The sequence below is a fragment of the Triturus cristatus genome, chromosome 3_1, assembly GCF_964204655.1.
Source record: "Triturus cristatus chromosome 3_1, aTriCri1.1, whole genome shotgun sequence".
Lineage (NCBI taxonomy): Eukaryota > Metazoa > Chordata > Amphibia > Caudata > Salamandridae > Triturus > Triturus cristatus.
This window is the reverse complement of record NC_140583.1, coordinates 1,091,490,513-1,091,510,930: the sequence shown is the minus strand read 5'-3', so window position 1 is coordinate 1,091,510,930 and position 20,418 is coordinate 1,091,490,513. Positions and strand designations below refer to the sequence as shown.

Below are 20,418 nucleotides of genomic sequence, written 5' to 3'. Positions count from 1 at the left end.
AATATGTGACATGAATGTGTAGCACATGTATGGTAGTAGGACTCTGTGTGTGATATGTGTCTGGGTATTGGGGAGACCTGAATACATTTTAGATGCCTCTGGTTTAGCATATCACACGATGGAGAATGAGGGCATCTTCCTCAGATAGTGGAAGTTTATTATCTGCATTCCTGTGGCTGGATGGTGGAGAACCACAAGCTGAAGGGACTGAGGTTTGAAATCGGGGTTCCCTTACTAAACCAATGAGAGGGGAGGGGATAGAACTTCTGTTAGTAAAGGAGAGTACATTTCTAGGCACAGCGTGCCATGTTGTCTGTCTATCATTGTTGCTTCAGGAAAGCTGATGGCAGCCAGGTGTAGAGATTGCATACCTATTTGTGTACTTTCTTTGGATACTCCTGCTTGTGGCCAGCCCCATTGCTAACTGCAGTGAAAGCCAAAGAGAACTAACTCAAAATACTTTTGGAGCCATAGACAGTTGATGTACATCCCTTGCCTGATAAATGTGTATAAAAGTGGGATCAAAACCACCCTACTCATTTCCCATTCCAAGTTCTGCTAGACCTAGGAAGGGAGTGTTCTGCAGAGTACTTGGGGGGGCATCTCTGTGAAGCAGGCTAGTGTCTTTCTGACAGCCAGTTTTCCAGAGTTGGGGAGACATCACCAGAAGTCTGCACTGTCTGATAGAAGAACTGAAGGACTGACTAGTGCATAGAAGTGAGAGAGGGAGGGAGAGTGAATGGCCCTGCAGGAAGAAAAACTGTCCAAAACACCCAGAGAAAGTATGCTCCAACGGAGAGAAATGCCAGGAGTTACCTGGGCTATTAGGTGATCCCTGGTCTCTCTGAGCAATTCCTGTTGTGAACTGCACCATGGATTTGTGAGAATAACCATAATTTTGGCTTCTGGCGATCCGCCATGAGCCCATGAGACTGGTGATGTTGCTGCCGGCATCGGGAAGTGGCGCCACGTTGCCACCAAAGCAGATGCTCTGATCAGGTCAGAGGCCACAACAACTGAAGACACACCTCCACGCATGACTTAGTCCAGATGCCACAACTGCAGAAAACCCACCACAATGGATAACATGGCTTGGAGGCCACAACTGCGTACCTGAGTATCAGTCTGCACCCAGATGTGAAAGGTTGTAAATGCAGTACACGAGTGCTACTCCACAGGTCTGTTGTTCTGAGTTCTCCAGCGATCCCCATTCCAACATAAGGTTGCCACCAGGCCCCAACATAAGTGAAGCAGTGACTGAGAGGGTAGGTCATTTAAATGCACCCTGTGCACCGCTGGAACTGCAATGCCAGGCTAAAACATATAGAAGAATCTGCTTCCTTCTGAGACGCTCCTCAACTGATTAAAAGGATGCCATTATTTCAATGTAGTGCCAGCATTATTCCTGTGATAAAGTAGGGGTGGCAGTCAGAGCTTGACAATACCTGCACAGTTGAGCAGTGCATGTGAGGTCTTTTATTACTGGGTTAGAGGCAACAGCCAACACATCGATATCCCTGCCTGCTCCCTGGCTCTAATGAAAAGTGTCTTGCACAACAGTGCCTGACTCATCACATGTCTGAAGACACATGGTTCCATTACTCTCACTCAGATAGATTTACGCACACTGCTCACCAAAGCCCACACCATTTACTGGCCTACTTGGATCACCTCCAACAATATTAACCAGCAGACTAACCTGATTGGTAAGAAAATCCAACATCTCAGAAGTCCAACACAACATACAAAGCCAGAACATCATCAGACAAAAAACAACAAATGCAAAAAAGAAACAGCCAGAAGCAAAAACTTCACTAGCTGTGTCGTCAGGAATTGGAACAAAATTCTATCATGGATCAGGCTCACTAATTCTCTTTCCATTTCAAACAGGAGCTGGAAATCCATCTCTTCATGAGCCAAACTGCAAAGAGGAAGCTTTCTCCTCGCCACTTCCACATAGACTCTTACACAAAGTCCTGAATCATTTCACAACAACCTTTGTATTGTGCTTCATTACATCCAATCTTGGATTGCTCTTAATAAATAGCATTGCATAAATATATGCCAATCACATACCCCACATTCTGCACAATCATTAATGCATATGCAAGTTTTTTCCCCTTGCAATGATATATCATTCTCATCAAAATCTTTTTGAACAATGACAACCATGGTACTCACAGCAGGAGGTGTAGTTTCGCCATCCAGTGATAGCAATGCCCTGGGTTTGGCATGTGCTCGCATAGTTCTGCAACCAGCTGCATGCCGTTTGCACAGCTCCCATGTCAATGCATGCGTCGAACAAGCAGTTCTTGTAGAAGAAGTTTGGGTTGACCTTGCTGTGGCATTTGGCAAAGACGCTATTCCGGTTAGGGATGAAGCCACAGAGCTGTTGGGCTTTCCAAAAGCCCTCTACTTTCCCACAGGATGGGCAACGGTCTCCACAGCCGACTTGGCAAAACGTGTCCCTCTTCACCCAGCTGTGCCCAAATTCACTGACGCTCAAAGTGATGGATCCACCAGCAGTCTGGAGGTCATCCTCCAGCTTGCCATTGTAGCGACCGCACAGGCCGTAGGTGCTATTCTGCAGGTGCCGTGGGACTGTGACAGATAGGAACGTCTTCCAGTCGTAGACCACCTTCAATCCAAAGTCCGTCTCCACCACTATGTGGAAGCCAAAAGCAAATATGTTCACCTTTCCGTGGCCAAGCTTCAGAGGCAGGTAGAGACGTTCTTTGTTCACCTGCAAGAGAAGTATAACAACCTGAGGCATACTGAAGACTTCTGAAATCTCACACAGTTATCAACTTGATCATACAGCAATAACAATAATGAGCATCCTTATAAGATCATTATTATTATTATTATTATTATTATTAGTAGTAGTAGTAGTAGTAGTGGTAGTAGTAGTAGTAGTAGTAGTAGTAGTATTGTTATTATTAATATTACTATTAATAATAGTATTATCATTATTATCATCGTTATAATTATTATAACTATAATTATTATTATCCTTATTATCATCATTATATTATTAATGTTAGTAAGCCTATTACGATTATTATTATTACTACTACTACTACTACTACTACTAATAATAATAATAATAATATTGAGGAGGACAATAATAATAAATTCATGTTTTATAAGGTTTCAACCATTTTTCCTTCTTTTTCCCAAGAGATGAAGCTGATTTCGTTGTACGACTGAATAGTATATTTAACTCTAACATAAAGAGGTCAGACCCATGCTTTATAATTGCCAATGATTGTTAGAAATGTTGTTCTTGGTATGTATGTTACATAAATGATAACTATAAAAAGTCTTTAACCAAATGTCACCACTTAATGATATAATAAAGAACAGAATTAAATAAATGATCCAAGTATCACATTCCAAATAGTCACAATACTGATCATAATAATCAGCCAAGGTATGATGCTAAAGCTATCAATGGTAATGTACTGACTGTTTATAAAGGGTGACTCAAATAACCACCTGAAGAATAGGTGTTACCACTTCTAAGATCTGTATTACTCATTTTATCAACGTCTCAGGTGCCCTGCCCTCTCTACTCCCATCAATATTTGCTTCTTTTTGTTTTTTTACAATTATGTTCTGTCTTTCAAAATGTTGATTTCTTGTTTGCATTTTCTATCTTCCACTTCTACCTCAATCTCGAAACTTTCTTGTCACTTTCTGAAGATTATGCACAGTGATGGAATGGAGAAAGGCCCCCCTGCTTGTCTCTGCAGAGTGTTTACCACTGACCAATGTTTCCCATAGCAAGCTGGAGAAGTCTTGATCCCACCACTGAAGACATGGCATTTGTGCATGTGTGCTGAGACTTTGTTCTGTAATAAGGAATCAGCGTGAGGCTCTGAGGTAGGAGGGCACCCATCTTGCACAAGCCTGATTAGTGTACCTTTGCTGGGCTGGAGAACACTGACAGTAGCGGCAGTGATACTGAATTCATTAATCTAGGTAGGCCTCTCTACCTATTGTATTCTAGGGAGAGAGTCTACTGGCTTCTCCTACCCTTTTTCTCAATTTGTCAGCCTCAGTCCTTGGTCTATGTGCAATATGAGTGATGCTTGTGTGCGTGTCCCTGTGAGTCACAGGAGTGTGTGCAGTATGTGTGGTGCATGTGGCCAAGTCTATGCTGGCTCTCATTTTGGATGGGAAACAGCCACTACAACGCGGGCATCACATCCCAATGCCATAACAACGCAGTCATTACAACGACGGCGTTGCTACCATGCAATGCCATTACTACGCAACTCATTACATTGACTTGTAGTGGATGGCATGCTAGCATTAGAAATAGTATAGTTTACTATTTCAACACCTTACCTACTGTTACGTAGGCTGGAGTTGGAATAGTAAATTATACATTTCTAATGTCTGCGCGCCATTGACTGCAAGTCGATGTAATGACTTGCGTAGTAATGGCTTTGCGTGGTAACAACGCGGTCGTTTTAACGACCGTGTTGTAATGGCACACGTTGTGATGACTCGCGTTGTAACGAGTCATATTCATTTGGGATATAGCACAAACCCACTGGAACCTAAAATGAAGACAGAAGAAGAGAACCCAAAGAGATAATTTGAAAAATAAAGGGCCTTTTCAGATATTCCAAAGACCTCTGTGATGGGCCAGTCTAGAGAGTGTTCTGCAGAGGAGAGCATAGATCCCTTTGAATTCAGGAGTTCCCCCTGTCCTTTCCAGGTCTTTGTTCCCTTCGAGGGTGACCGCCCGCTGGTTTAAAGGTAGCTGACGGTGAAAGTCTGCATATCGTAAGTACTCTGGACATCCAAAAGCAGTTATGATGGAAAAGCTCAAACCATCATAGTACCCTTCCTAATGTCTCTCAATGCCATCCATCCATTCTCTACCTCTCCTTCTCTCCTCTCTCTCTTTTCCCAATCCAATCTATTTCTCATCCACCTCCCTGCCCATCCCCTCTGTCTGCTGCAGTTAATCTTGAGAGGCCCAGGAAAGTGACAAAGGCATCAGCAGCATTCCTGGTCTTTCTAAACCAGCCTCCAATGGCTCCAGCCCCCTGAGAGATGGCTGATAAAAAAAGGCAAGTCCAGCCTTGTCAAGCCTCCCCTCCATCACTAAGGAATGTTGCCAGCCTTACGAACTCAACCCCTCTGAAGAGGAATTCTTTGTATACTTTAACAGTGTTGTTATGAACCTTTTAAACATAGGATGTTGCATATGAGATGTTCATACATTAAAAAAATTATAGAATGACCATTTGAATAGAGTATGGTTAAACATATTCTTACAGAGTTTTTTCTATATAGCACGGACTTGACCCGCATCGGGTATCAGAGAGCTTTACATAGCACCAGTTGCATTACATGAGGACACATTCATTTTTTTGTTAGGCACAGGGAGATTAAGTGATTTGCCCAGAATAACAGGCTGTTCAGCATCATTACCGAGACTCGAGACCAGTTCTCCAGATTCGAAGTTGACCGCCCTAGCCATTGGGCCAACTCCTCTCCCCCCGGCACAGAGAGTATATATGCCCATGATTTTTGGCCAAAACCTCCTGTCTGCAGGTAAAAACAAGACTAATATGCTGTTTGAAAGTACAAAACCCATGAGTTGGTACAGGAAGTACAGCAACAGGCAGCCATGTTGGGTTGAATGATCCTAACAATTTAGCCCCGCCCTGCCAATCATTGCTTGTTATTGTGTGATGTCAGCGAACTCCAGCAGCACATTGGGAGCCCCCAGTTAATGTGTGAGTCGCATCCAAAGAGAGACGCAACATTGCAAATTGGAGCTGCCAACAGAAGACAATGCGGCTGCCCTGGCGCCTGCAGGGTGCCCTAGAAGGGCGGGCCTCTAGTGCCAGCAAGGCATCGGCCCACCCCCCTTCTTCTAAGTATGGGGACCCCTCGGGGAGGAGTCCCCCTACTCTGCCAGCCAGGGGCTGCGGCGCGCAGGGTGCGTCATTTCCGGAGCGCGAGAAATGGAGGGGGTATATAGGTCTCCCCCACCCACTGGCCTTCCTCTTTTGCGCCCTGGACACGCCGTCTGACACGCTGGGCCCCCTGGTCAGGCGACTCCTCGTTTGTCTTCGTTTGCCTCGTTTGAGGTCCATTGATCGCGATGTCAGTTTTCGGTAGCGGTGAGTGTGGGCTAGGAGGGGACATTGGCGGGGGCCTAACAGCCTCCCCTTTCTTTTCCACTATTGAGGACTCTGTGGTCCCGACCCCCTGGTTGTTCCCTGGTCGGGGGGCTTGAGGCGGTCCTGGGTTCCCGGGTCCTGAGTTGGGTGGGAAGGGGGGGGTTTTGACTCCGTGGCTGGTAACAGCCGTGCGACTCGTAATAGAGCAGGGTGTCATTAGGAGTCCCTCTGTCTTGCAAGTCCGCAGCTGCCTTTATCTTCGCTGCAACTTCCGAGTTGGTTGACATTGCAAGGTACAGAAGTACTACTACAGGGGAGCATTGGCACCGTGCGAGTGGCATGGATGTTGGTCCGTGGCCTCACTGCTGCCCGGCCTCCGCCATGTTGTTAGAAGGTGACCTGGGGTGGATGTCCTGTCTCATGGACATTGCGCAGTGGTAAGTGCATGCTTTGCATTTAAGGAGCCCTGAGTCAATCCCCGGCAGCTTCATTTATGCATATGAGGTTGCGGGTAAAATCTATTTCGCCCCTTCATCCGTTCCGGTCTGTGTTTAAACGTGCCCAGTGGTCAAGACAGTCAGGAGCCAGTGGGCATCCTGCGATTCTACGGGCCGGGGGACAGCGGATGCCACGTGTCCCTCCTTCCTGGGTGCCAGTGGGTGGCCTTGCCCCACGTGGGCATCGTGTGTCTCAGTGACCTAGGGGGACTGATTGCAATGTCGTCAGCCTGGGGTCGGGGGTCATCCTGCGGTTGGTGGACAGCGGATGCCGCGTGGCCCTCCTCCGAGGGCCCCAGTGGGTGGCCTCGCACCGCGCGGTGGCATCGAGTGACCCGGCGGCAAGGGGAGCCATCTCCGGGGCAGGCGTATTGGTCACGGGGGGGGAGACCCGGGCCCGGCAGCTATCACTGCGGCTGTGTGCTCGTCGCCTCCTAGGCAGCCTAGAGTAGCAGTTTGTTTGGTGCTTTAAGCCAATGTCACTGACCATCCAAGTCGTCCCACAACCCTGACTCCTTCGGGTCTTGCCCCTTGGGAGCTGCTGAATGCATTCACCGGTGAGACATATCCATTCCCTCCCCCCCTGCCCGGTTCTACATTTGGGGCTGTGCTACTGGCCGCCTGGGCGCGGGGTGGTCGGGCAGCTCCCGTTTACTCAGAGGCGTCACCGCCGGGGTGTCCCGGGGGGTGGTTTTTGAGCCACTCCCTCTCCGTGCAAAGTGGGGGGGTGGATAGGGCCTGCGGGGCCCATGACTGCGGTTGATCCCCCGACTCTACAGCCAGCTCTCAAGTGATAGATCCGTGGCCGAGTACAGGTAGCCTTGGGTTGTAGTGTCGTGGACATTACAGCAATCATGTTCGCTCGGGTGAGGTGGGGCGCAAGGCTAGAGCGGCCGACGATAGCGCTGTGAAAGCAGGTCGAGCCGGATGCCTGCCCGACATCCTGTATGCAAAAATGAACATGCCATGTTGGTGATTTAGAACTGAAAATCGAGTCACTCACTTAAATTTCTCAAAAGCAGTGACGGGTGCTACAATAGCAGGTTTGAGTTATGCAACAACTGTCGGGTCTGTGTCGGGGTATCCTGCAGTGGGGCGCTAGGCCCGTGTGGGGTACCAAGGATTCCGGCGGCATTGGGTGCGGAGGTTCATGCGGGGGCACCATCCATGGAGGTTTAGGCCCGGGCCGCCTGCTCCAGTGGCTGCTCAAGCACACAGCGATCCCCCCCACGCCGTAATGATGTGCAATGCACCATGCCGTCAAGCCCTCTGCCCCCTGTGCAGTAACTTTTGGTGCTTGCGCAGGCGCGCCCCCCGCCGGCTCCTCTCTTTTGTGCGAGCGGCCCTGTCTCCTAACCCAACCCGTAGGCCATCAGGGCCGCGCCCCGGGGGTTGGAGCCTCCCATAACGCAAGCGTGGCATCGCTTTGGGTGAGGGAGCCGTGTTATTTCAAAAGGCACATAAGAGGGGTTTTTTTGCGGATACTCCCCATCTCATATTGCAAGTAGTGAGCTGCTGACGTGGAGCTGGTATGCCAGTTTCGAACACGGCATCCGTACATCATCCTGCGAGTCTGGACAAATCCCTCATCTACCGTACCTACAAAAGCATTTGTTTCCGCAGTGGCTGCCGCGAGTTGCGTTTCAGGCAGAAGGAAGGGCACAGGGGGAGAGACATGTGCTCCTTCTGCTAAGTGAAAAGTCCAGTTGCGCGGCAAACGATGAGGCCCGGCGGTGGCCATGGCAACAAGTTATCCCGCTTTGCAGTGAAGGCCCAGACCAGTTTGCTCCATGAAAACAAGGATAATAGTTTACCACACTGTGACGCACAGCGGTTGCCATGGCAATGCATTAACTCCTGTTGCCAGTGTGGGCCCAGACAGCCGTTACTTTTATATGAAGGGTAAAAGTTTACCACACATTTACCACTTATGGTCTCGCCCCTGTGGCTCCGCCATGAGTGGGGGGGGGGGCGCACGGAAGGTAAGGGCAGAGCAATGGAAAGTGAGCTGGGTCCGAGGATTAATTTATGTATCCTCTGCATATGTATAGTTGCTAGGATTTAGCATTGGGCAGTCATTGTAGATCATCCACTCACCGGGGTGGCGACAGGTATCTCCGGACAACGCCCGCCGGGCTGGCGGCTGGAGCAGGCACCATGAGCCATTCGAGTCAGCGTGGGTAGGGCACCGTAGCCTTGGTGTCTGTTCAGTCAGGCATCTCGGACTCCGTGAAAGTCACGTTTTCGTGCATTCTGATGGCCTCAGCGTGCAAGAAGTATATTTCTTAACGTGGGAACACCAGCTGAATATCAAAGGTCGTAAACAAGTGGCAGCGTTGCGGTAGGACATAATTCGTAGATTAGCTGTATAGGAATTTGTTGTATTACTGCTAAGGGCATAGAGTTCACGCCACAAGGTGGCACTGCTCCTCGGTTTTCCCAAACATACACTGCCGGGAATTTGTTACATGACTACTGTCTGGCCACTTTATCCTCCATCCCAAGCATTTATTGCAGATGGAAAGTGAATAAAGTAATGGATGTGTAAATTCCCCGGTTGGCTCGAAGGTATGTTTTCCCGTAGACCATCGGGTGAGTTCGGCCTGCAATTCGGAAGCAAAGGCACAATTGCATTAGTAGTGTTTACTTAATTATATTGCCAGGCAGCTGAACCGGACCTCAGCGGTTGCCATGTCGCTGCATCCTGGGCAAGGTCATGAAGTAGCCCTTCAACGACACTGTGACGGTCTGAATTGATCACCCATGGTGACCTCTTCAGAGGCACTACGCTTTGGCCGGTCAGCAGGCATTTGCGCTCCACAGTATTATGAGGGATGGTAGGTCCGGGAAGGCGGGATGGCCTTAAACTGGGGCGGTGCCGGGGGGGCTTTATGGTCGAAATAGGGTGAGGTGCCAGGTGCGCACAATGACCGAAAAATTATGAGGTGCGCTGCGGCAGAAAGGCCAAGGCAGTTATGTTTTATGAAACCAACAATGGCTCAGTGAGCTGAACACTCTTAGGGGGACCTGAGGTGTTGTGGCAGGTCAAAAATGTGATTCCTCGCAGGTCTGAATCTGTGACTGACACCTGTTAACAGCTATAGCAGACAATGACCTGAAATGGTGTTGAGCAGGCTTAGCGTCTGTGCTTCTCCCCAGTACCCAAAGGCAATTGCAGCATTGCAGCTTGGAAGGTAAACGGGTAAAGACAGAAGATTGACAGAATTTTTGATATTTCTGGTATTAAAGTCACTTGGTATGGCAGGCGCGTGGCGGAGGTACGTCGTACAGTGGTGTGGGTAGGTGCACCAGGTCCACGTGAACGATCGAGGTTGCAAGGATAGATAGCTGGTGGTCACTGGGTACAGTGATCCCGTAGACAGACCGCAATTCTTTTGCCCCGGCGAAGCACACTAATACCCCTGGGTCGAGTTACATGCACGATGCCACAGCTGGTATGACATGGTCTGACCTCCAAATGAAGGGTAGGAAGGTCCGCGGACCACTTCGCTAAGTAGTATTCCCCTCATGTCGAGGCGAGTGTGATTTTTCGCACGGTATCTGGTTCCACTCCTGCAGCAATGGGGAGTTGAGAGAGAGCACGGCACAGAGCATCCGTGCTGCTCTGAAGCTGGGGCACGTGCAGGGGATGCATTGCTATGGTTTGGGAGCAGTTTTCTCATACCAACAACAGTTCTGGCCGATGGGGGCACATATTGTCAGAGGCTGCAAGACACCATTTATATCAATGTTACTTACATTAAAAGGGGCCCAACGAACAGACAATAATGTGCACAATGCATTCAGCACTCTCTGACAGGGGCAGGACCAGTGTGGAATTTGAACTGATTGGACTGTGCTGTTAGTCCTCTCAAAATTTCACTTGCATGCATGAACGAATGAGGCCCCATCCACTGAGGGAAGGGTAGATGCAAAGATATGTCTGCGTATTTGGAAATGCCCTTGTAGGTATTTACAAGGTAGCCACAGTCGTTGCTTCATTACCTCATGCAACTACCAACCGGTGACAAAGTGACATTAGGGCTTAGTCACCCTAGAATGATATGCACAAACTGGCACACGGCGCGTTAGTGTTGTGTCACACAGAACTGGGGGGTGTCTCATGGGGCACGCTCACTGTCTGTGGTAATGGTGCGGGATAATTATTGTTTTACTCTAGGAAACTGATCTTATGCCCAGGTTCTGTCTGCCTCTGGATAACAGCCCAATGGTCGGAAAAGACAATTTTACACTTACTCTGGGAATTACAACGCAAATAGAGGCACTGCGAAATACTGAGACTGCATGGGGCAATTTGGTTTGAGGGCCTTTATGAGGAACATCTGCTGGCACCATATAGAAACAGGTACCATGTACACTGGGTGGGCATTCCTCTGTAACCAAGGGCAGGTTTCAGGTTGCTTCAGTTAAGACATTTTCACCCGCGCTTTAGCCAGGGCAGCAGGCGGGTTGTGGTGGTAGTTGTCATCGAACAAGTGTGCTGCGGTGCAAAAAAGTTTGGGAAACACTGCGTTAGTGCCAAATGGTGACAGGGTATTATAGACCATTTTGCATTCCCAATATTCAGAAAAGGGCAGGTACTTGCACAAGATGTTCCCCTCTGCTTCCCACAGATTTGTCTGCCCCCGGGTAATCCTTCAATGGGCTAGAACCTGAGACTGGAAGGGGCATCTTCTGCTACCGGTGTCCCAAATACGTTGATAGTCAACGCTGGGGTAGATGTACCATGAAGGGCATGATTACTACTTGGGGTTTCCCTACGTTATGGGGTCAAACTAGGTGTGAGCATTAAGTCTAGAGTCCTTGGGAAGCATCCAGCATTCCTTCAATCCAGGTAAGGGTAGCTAGCGATAGATAAGTATCAGCGAGTGGGTAACAGACACCGGCTGTTCAGCGACATCGTGCCACGGGGGCACGCGCGCTTCACAAACACAGAGCAGCACCCAGAAGGGTGCGAAGTGGCAAAAACCAGTAAATAGGTTTAAGATGTGTGTCTCTGGCATTACAGCTGTGTGAAGCCAGTATCATTTAGAGGTACGCCCAGGTGAAAATTGGGTGCTTTTTAAGGTTCTCATGACCAATGCAGTTTGTGGTATCTCCCAGCGGATCCGCTGAGAGTGTACTGCAGCTAACATGAAACTGGGAATCTAGGAATCCGACCATTGCGAGTTTGGCAGCAGGCGGGTGGTGGTAGTTGTCAGCTAACAAGTGTGCTGTTAAGTACAAAAACAGTGGTCCTCAAACAATATAAATGACAGTCAGATAAATATAGATTGGAATCAATGCTATATTCGGAATGTCCAGCCGGACAAATGGTTTAATATTGTAATAAACTAATGAACACATATAAAAACAAAATTCACGTGGGACACAGTCCTGTATCCCGTAAGGAACAGCAACATTACAAAACACACAAGGGCATTTCAGGCAAGACAGTTAGAGCTTGTCAGATATCTGTTGTCTTAAGCTTGGAAAAACAGTCAGTGCACTTTTTTAACACAATGGATTGATGTGCACGCTGTTTTGTTTGGGTCGACGACGTTTCGATCCTTTCACGGGGATAGTAGGATCATCTTCAGGACATTGATAGGTGCATGCCTGATTTTAACAGAAATTGCCTGTGAAAAAACGGGGGTGGGATGAAGGAAGGGAGGGGTAAGCGGTAGAGAAAGGGGGTATAGAAGGAAAGAATTTGGGCGACCATGTGATGGCGTAGTAGGATCTCATGTTGATAACACATATAGTTTGGGTGTGGTAACCAAAAGGCATGCTGTGTCGGTGAGCATGCGTATAGCTCGTAATTCGTGAGCGCGTATCAAACAAGGCGAAAAGTGAGGAATGGCTATTGCATTGACGTGATGTTTGGCATTAATGCTAGCAATCAGTGATAGATGGTGTCAATAGTGATCAACGTGATTGTAACTGGCGATGGAATAAACCGCTCAACAATTGCCAACAACCAACAACCAAAAACGAAAACACAGAAGCCACGTCCAAAGGTGACATGCGCGATTCAAACTAAGACAAGGGGTAAACAAGGCGGCGCTCAACTTGGCAAGGTTATAAGGAAGACACAGTGAGAGGTCTGTATCGTCGTTCTGAGGGGAGAGCGGAGGATCGGGACCACTGGTGAAAGAATAAACAATTGACAAGCTAGAGTCGTGCTATAGCAACTAACCGGGGTGTGAGTGGCTACAAAATTAGAGACAACCTCTCACCTACTAAAGTTGAGGTCCGTGTTATAAAGTCCGACAAGGTTATGGTCCAGCGAATGTTTCCAATGTAACGCAATTCTTCGGCGGCGTGATAATACACTAGGGATAACAATGCCAAGCGTTAAGTAGATCAGACTGCAGTGACCGTGGGATTAACACTGTACAAGGGAGGCAGGGGTGCCAGCGCTTACCGATTTCCAACCGAGTCCTCTGGTGTAATGAGCCAAGTGACGGAGCGGACGCTCGCTCTTCGTGGTTAAATGCTCGGGACTAAAAACGTGATACGTACATGAATGGCGCCATCTTGGGTGAGAAATATAGAAAGGGAAGATAGACTGGGGAGACAGAGGCAAAGGGAAGGGGGTAGTGAAGATTATATTGACGATACAATTGCAATGGGGGACACGCAATTCTTTGGAGACAATTACAGGCATAAATACGAAGTAACCAACAATAAGTGCTCAATTTAAGCGAACCAACAAATGAGAATAATGCAGTAAGCAGAAGATGGTTACAAACAGGAGGGGGAGAAAGAAAAAACAAAAATTAAACAATTTAAAGTTGAGGCATGATGATTGCCATGTAGCAGAGAGCACTTGAACCTGAATAAGGAAGAGCAAAAACGGGGAAAAAACAACAATGGGAAAATAAGTATTACAGCAATTCAATTGCAACAATGCAGTACATCAAATGAGGTTGGTCCAGTCCTCATTACGATTCAGGCCCCCCCGCCTCACTGCTGTCTGATCTACTTAACGCCTGGCATTGTTATCCCTAGTGTATTATCACGCCGCCGAAGAATTGCGTTACATTGGAAACATTCGTTGGACCATAACCTTGTCGGACTTTATAGCACGGACCTCAACTTTAGTAGGTGAGAGGTTGTCTCTAATTTTGTAGCCACTCACACCCCGGTTAGTTGCTATAGCACGACTCTAGCTTGTCAATTGTTTATTCTTTCGCCAGTGGTCCCGATCCTCCACTCTCCCCTCAGAGCGACGATACGGAACTCTCACTGTGTCTTCTTTATAACCTTGCCAAGGTGAGCGCCGCCTTGTTTACCCCTTGTCTTAGTTCGAATCGCGCATGTCACCTTTGGATGCGGCATCTGTGTTTTCGTTTTTGGTTGTTGGTAATTGTTGAGCGGTTTATTCCATCGCCAGTTACAATCACGTTGATCACTATTGACACCATTTATCACTGATTGCGAGCATTAATGTCAAACATCACGTCAATGCAATAGCCGTTCCTCACTTTTCGCCTTGTTTGATACGTGCTCACAAATTACGAGCTATACGCAGGCTCACCAACATAGCATGCCTTTTGGTTACCACACCCACACTATATGTGTTATCAACATGAGATCCTACTACGCCATCACATGGTCGCCCTAATTCTTTCCTTCTATCCCCCCTTTTTCTACCGCTTACCCCTCCCTTCCTTCATCCCACCCCCGTTTTCTCACAGGCAATTTCTGTTAAAATCAGGCATGCACCTATCAATGTCCTGAAGATGATCCTACTATCCCCGTGAAAGGATCGAAACGTCGTCGACCCAAACAAAACAGCGTGCACATCAATCCATTGTGTTAAAAAAGTGCACTGACTGTTTTTCCAAGCTTAAGACAACAGATATCTTACAAGCTCTAACTGTCTTGCCTGAAATGCCCTTGTGTGTTTTGTAATGTTGCTGTTCCTTACGGGATACAGGACTGTGTCTCACGTGAATTTTGTTTTTATATGTGTTCATTAGTTTATTACAATATTAAACCGTTTGTCCGGCTGGACATTCCGAATATAGCATTGATTCCAATCTATATTTATCTGACTGTCATTTATATTGTTTGAGGACCACTGTTTTTGTACTTAACTGCTACCCAAGGTCCTTGATTACCTTTTGGGTCCCCTTGTTTTTTTCTCAATATAACAAGTGTGCTGTGGCGCAGTAAAGTTGGGTTAACACTGCTTTAGAGCCATAGGGTGACAGGGTATCATATACCTTTTAGGGTCCCAAGATTTAGGAAAGGGCAGGTTTTTGCACAGTTGTCCCCCCTCTGGTTCGCACAGACATGTCCGCTCCCTGGTTATCCTTCTATGGGCTAGAACCTGAGACTAGAAGGGGCATCTTCTGCGACCGGTGTCCCAAATATGTTGTTAGTCATTGCTGGGGTAGATGTACCTTGAAGGGCGTGATTACTTTGCGGCCTGTCCCAAGTTTTGAGGTCAAACTGGGTTGGAGTATTAAGTCCACAGTCTTTAGGAATCATTCAGCTTTCCTTCAGTCCAAATAAGGGAAGTTAGCGATACATCAGCGAGTTGGTACCATACCCGGCTATCAGCGACTTCATGCCCCGGGGGCAAGCGCACTTCACATAAACACAGAGCTGCACTAAGTAGGGTACCAAGTGGCAAAATCCAGTAAATCGGTTGAATATTGTACAAGGGAGGCAGGGGTGCCAGCGCTTACCGATTTCCAACCGAGTCCTCTGGTGTAATGAGCCAAGTGACGGAGCGGACGCTCGCTCTTCGTGGTTAAATGCTCGGGACTAAAAACGTGATACGTACATGAATGGCGCCATCTTGGGTGAGAAATATAGAAAGGGAAGATAGACTGGGGAGACAGAGGCAAAGGGAAGGGGGTAGTGAAGATTATATTGACGATACAATTGCAATGGGGGACACGCAATTCTTTGGAGACAATTACAGGCATAAATACGAAGTAACCAACAATAAGTGCTCAATTTAAGCGAACCAACAAACGAGAATAATGCAGTAAGCAGAAGATGGTTACAAACAGGAGGGGGAGAAAGAAAAAACAAAAATTAAACAATTTAAAGTTGAGGCATGATGATTGCCATGTAGCAGAGAGCACTTGAACCTGAATAAGGAAGAGCAAAAACGGGGAAAAAACAACAATGGGAAAATAAGTATTACAGCAATTCAATTGCAACAATGCAGTACATCAAATGAGGTTGGTCCAGTCCTCATTACGATTCAGGCCCCCCCGCCTCACTGCTGTCTGATCTACTTAACGCCTGGCATTGTTATCCCTAGTGTATTATCACGCCGCCGAAGAATTGCGTTACATTGGAAACATTCGTTGGACCATAACCTTGTCGGACTTTATAGCACGGACCTCAACTTTAGTAGGTGAGAGGTTGTCTCTAATTTTGTAGCCACTCACACCCCGGTTAGTTGCTATAGCACGACTCTAGCTTGTCAATTGTTTATTCTTTCGCCAGTGGTCCCGATCCTCCACTCTCCCCTCAGAGCGACGATACGGAACTCTCACTGTGTCTTCTTTATAACCTTGCCAAGGTGAGCGCCGCCTTGTTTACCCCTTGTCTTAGTTCGAATCGCGCATGTCACCTTTGGATGCGGCATCTGTGTTTTCGTTTTTGGTTGTTGGTAATTGTTGAGCGGTTTATTCCATCGCCAGTTACAATCACGTTGATCACTATTGACACCATTTATCACTGATTGCGAGCATTAATGTCAAACATCACGTCAATGCAATAGCCGTTCCTCACTTTTCGCCTTGTTTGATACGTGCTCACAAATTACGAGCTATACGCAGGCTCACCAACATAGCATGCCTTTTGGTTACCACACCCACACTATATGTGTTATCAACATGAGATCCTACTACGCCATCACATGGTCGCCCTAATTCTTTCCTTCTATCCCCCCTTTTTCTACCGCTTACCCCTCCCTTCCTTCATCCCACCCCCGTTTTCTCACAGGCAATTTCTGTTAAAATCAGGCATGCACCTATCAATGTCCTGAAGATGATCCTACTATCCCCGTGAAAGGATCGAAACGTCGTCGACCCAAACAAAACAGCGTGCACATCAATCCATTGTGTTAAAAAAGTGCACTGACTGTTTTTCCAAGCTTAAGACAACAGATATCTTACAAGCTCTAACTGTCTTGCCTGAAATGCCCTTGTGTGTTTTGTAATGTTGCTGTTCCTTACGGGATACAGGACTGTGTCTCACGTGAATTTTGTTTTTATATGTGTTCATTAGTTTATTACAATATTAAACCGTTTGTCCGGCTGGACATTCCGAATATAGCATTGATTCCAATCTATATTTATCTGACTGTCATTTATATTGTTTGAGGACCACTGTTTTTGTACTTAACTGCTACCCAAGGTCCTTGATTACCTTTTGGGTCCCCTTGTTTTTTTCTCAATATAACAAGTGTGCTGTGGCGCAGTAAAGTTGGGTTAACACTGCTTTAGAGCCATAGGGTGACAGGGTATCATATACCTTTTAGGGTCCCAAGATTTAGGAAAGGGCAGGTTTTTGCACAGTTGTCCCCCCTCTGGTTCGCACAGACATGTCCGCTCCCTGGTTATCCTTCTATGGGCTAGAACCTGAGACTAGAAGGGGCATCTTCTGCGACCGGTGTCCCAAATATGTTGTTAGTCATTGCTGGGCTAGATGTACCTTGAAGGGCGTGATTACTTTGCGGCCTGTCCCAAGTTTTGAGGTCAAACTGGGTTGGAGTATTAAGTCCACAGTCTTTAGGAATCATTCAGCTTTCCTTCAGTCCAAATAAGGGAAGTTAGCGATACATCAGCGAGTTGGTACCATACCCGGCTATCAGCGACTTCATGCCCCGGGGGCAAGCGCACTTCACATAAACACAGAGCTGCACTAAGTAGGGTACCAAGTGGCAAAATCCAGTAAATCGGTTGAATATTGTACAAGGGAGGCAGGGGTGCCAGCGCTTACCGATTTCCAACCGAGTCCTCTGGTGTAATGAGCCAAGTGACGGAGCGGACGCTCGCTCTTCGTGGTTAAATGCTCGGGACTAAAAACGTGATACGTACATGAATGGCGCCATCTTGGGTGAGAAATATAGAAAGGGAAGATAGACTGGGGAGACAGAGGCAAAGGGAAGGGGGTAGTGAAGATTATATTGACGATACAATTGCAATGGGGGACACGCAATTCTTTGGAGACAATTACAGGCATAAATACGAAGTAACCAACAATAAGTGCTCAATTTAAGCGAACCAACAAACGAGAATAATGCAGTAAGCAGAAGATGGTTACAAACCGGAGGGGGAGAAAGAAAAAACAAAAATTAAACAATTTAAAGTTGAGGCATGATGATTGCCATGTAGCAGAGAGCACTTGAACCTGAATAAGGAAGAGCAAAAACGGGGAAAAAACAACAATGGGAAAATAAGTATTACAGCAATTCAATTGCAACAATGCAGTACATCAAATGAGGTTGGTCCAGTCCTCATTACGATTCAGGCCCCCCCGCCTCACTGCTGTCTGATCTACTTAACGCCTGGCATTGTTATCCCTAGTGTATTATCACGCCGCCGAAGAATTGCGTTACATTGGAAACATTCGTTGGACCATAACCTTGTCGGACTTTATAGCACGGACCTCAACTTTAGTAGGTGAGAGGTTGTCTCTAATTTTGTAGCCACTCACACCCCGGTTAGTTGCTATAGCACGACTCTAGCTTGTCAATTGTTTATTCTTTCGCCAGTGGTCCCGATCCTCCACTCTCCCCTCAGAGCGACGATACGGAACTCTCACTGTGTCTTCTTTATAACCTTGCCAAGGTGAGCGCCGCCTTGTTTACCCCTTGTCTTACTTCGAATCGCGCATGTCACCTTTGGATGCGGCATCTGTGTTTTCGTTTTTGGTTGTTGGTAATTGTTGAGCGGTTTATTCCATCGCCAGTTACAATCACGTTGATCACTATTGACACCATTTATCACTGATTGCTAGCATTAATGCCAAACATCACGTCAATGCAATAGCCGTTCCTCACTTTTCGCCTTGTTTGATACGTGCTCACAAATTACGAGCTATACGCAGGCTCACCAACATAGCATGCCTTTTGGTTACCACACCCACACTATATGTGTTATCAACATGAGATCCTACTACGCCATCACATGGTCGCCCTAATTCTTTCCTTCTATCCCCCCTTTTTCTACCGCTTACCCCTCCCTTCCTTCATCCCACCCCCGTTTTCTCACAGGCAATTTCTGTTAAAATCAGGCATGCACCTATCAATGTCCTGAAGATGATCCTACTATCCCCGTGAAAGGATCGAAACGTCGTCGACCCAAACAAAACAGCGTGCACATCAATCCATTGTGTTAAAAAAGTGCACTGACTGTTTTTCCAAGCTTAAGACAACAGATATCTTACAAGCTCTAACTGTCTTGGCTGAAATGCCCTTGTGTGTTTTGTAATGTTGCTGTTCCTTACGGGATACAGGACTGTGTCTCACGTGAATTTTGTTTTTATATGTGTTCATTAGTTTATTACAATATTAAACCGTTTGTCCGGCTGGACATTCCGAATATAGCATTGATTCCAATCTATATTTATCTGACTGTCATTTATATTGTTTGAGGACCACTGTTTTTGTACTTAACTGCTACCCAAGGTCCTTGATTACCTTTTGGGTCCCCTTGTTTTTTTCTCAATATAACAAGTGTGCTGTGGCGCAGTAAAGTTGGGTTAACACTGCTTTAGAGCCATAGGGTGACAGGGTATCATATACCTTTTAGGGTCCCAAGATTTAGGAAAGGGCAGGTTTTTGCACAGTTGTCCCCCCTCTGGTTCGCACAGACATGTCCGCTCCCTGGTTATCCTTCTATGGGCTAGAACCTGAGACTAGAAGGGGCATCTTCTGCGACCGGTGTCCCAAATATGTTGTTAGTCATTGCTGGGGTAGATGTACCTTGAAGGGCGTGATTACTTTGCGGCCTGTCCCAAGTTTTGAGGTCAAACTGGGTTGGAGTATTAAGTCCACAGTCTTTAGGAATCATTCAGCTTTCCTTCAGTCCAAATAAGGGAAGTTAGCGATACATCAGCGAGTTGGTACCATACCCGGCTATCAGCGACTTCATGCCCCGGGGGCAAGCGCACTTCACATAAACACAGAGCTGCACTAAGTAGGGTACCAAGTGGCAAAATCCAGTAAATCGGTTGAATATTGTGTCCCTCTGGTCAACAGCTGTGTGGATCCGGTCTCATAGAGGGGTACGCCCAGGTGGTAATTGTGTGCTTCTTAAGGTTCTTATTACCAATACAGATTGTGGCAGCACATCACGCGGATTGTTTAAGGGTCATGCTGGGCCACATTTACTCAGCCCAGTAGGAGCGTTACAGCTGGGTGGAGCCAGTCCCATTTCGTGGTACGCCCGGGGGGAAATGGTGTGCTCCTTAAGGTTCCCATGACCTAGTCAGTGTGTGGCATCTCCCACATCAAGTACTAGGCACTGGATTACAGACTGTGCGCCCTCTATCGAATCGGACTGATTCTCTGAGCGGGTATGCCTAGGGGGCTTCACCAGAGGGAGCTGAGCGTTTGAAATTCCCATAAGGAATAAGGGATGCAGGGCAAGTGCAGGAGGGCAGCCGTGGTCATTGTCTCATATGCCTGTTATGGACATCCCTGTGCGCATAGATTTAGCAAGTAAAGGGACCGTGCCAGGGTTAAGCATAATCCCCCTCGCCCGTATAGCCTAAGCTGGCAAGTGGGGGTT

At 47.2% G+C, this 20,418-nt stretch overlaps 1 protein-coding gene across 1 annotated transcript in view; it reads right to left on the bottom strand.

Annotated features, from left to right (window-relative positions):
- Positions 1–20,418, bottom strand: part of TECTA (tectorin alpha) — a 345,850-nt gene that overhangs the window by 90,820 nt on the left and 234,612 nt on the right. The window contains exon 11 of the mRNA XM_085646453.1: positions 2,182–2,743. Coding sequence (XP_085502579.1) covers positions 2,182–2,743 — 562 coding nt within the window. The remainder of the gene's footprint in view (positions 1–2,181; positions 2,744–20,418) is intronic.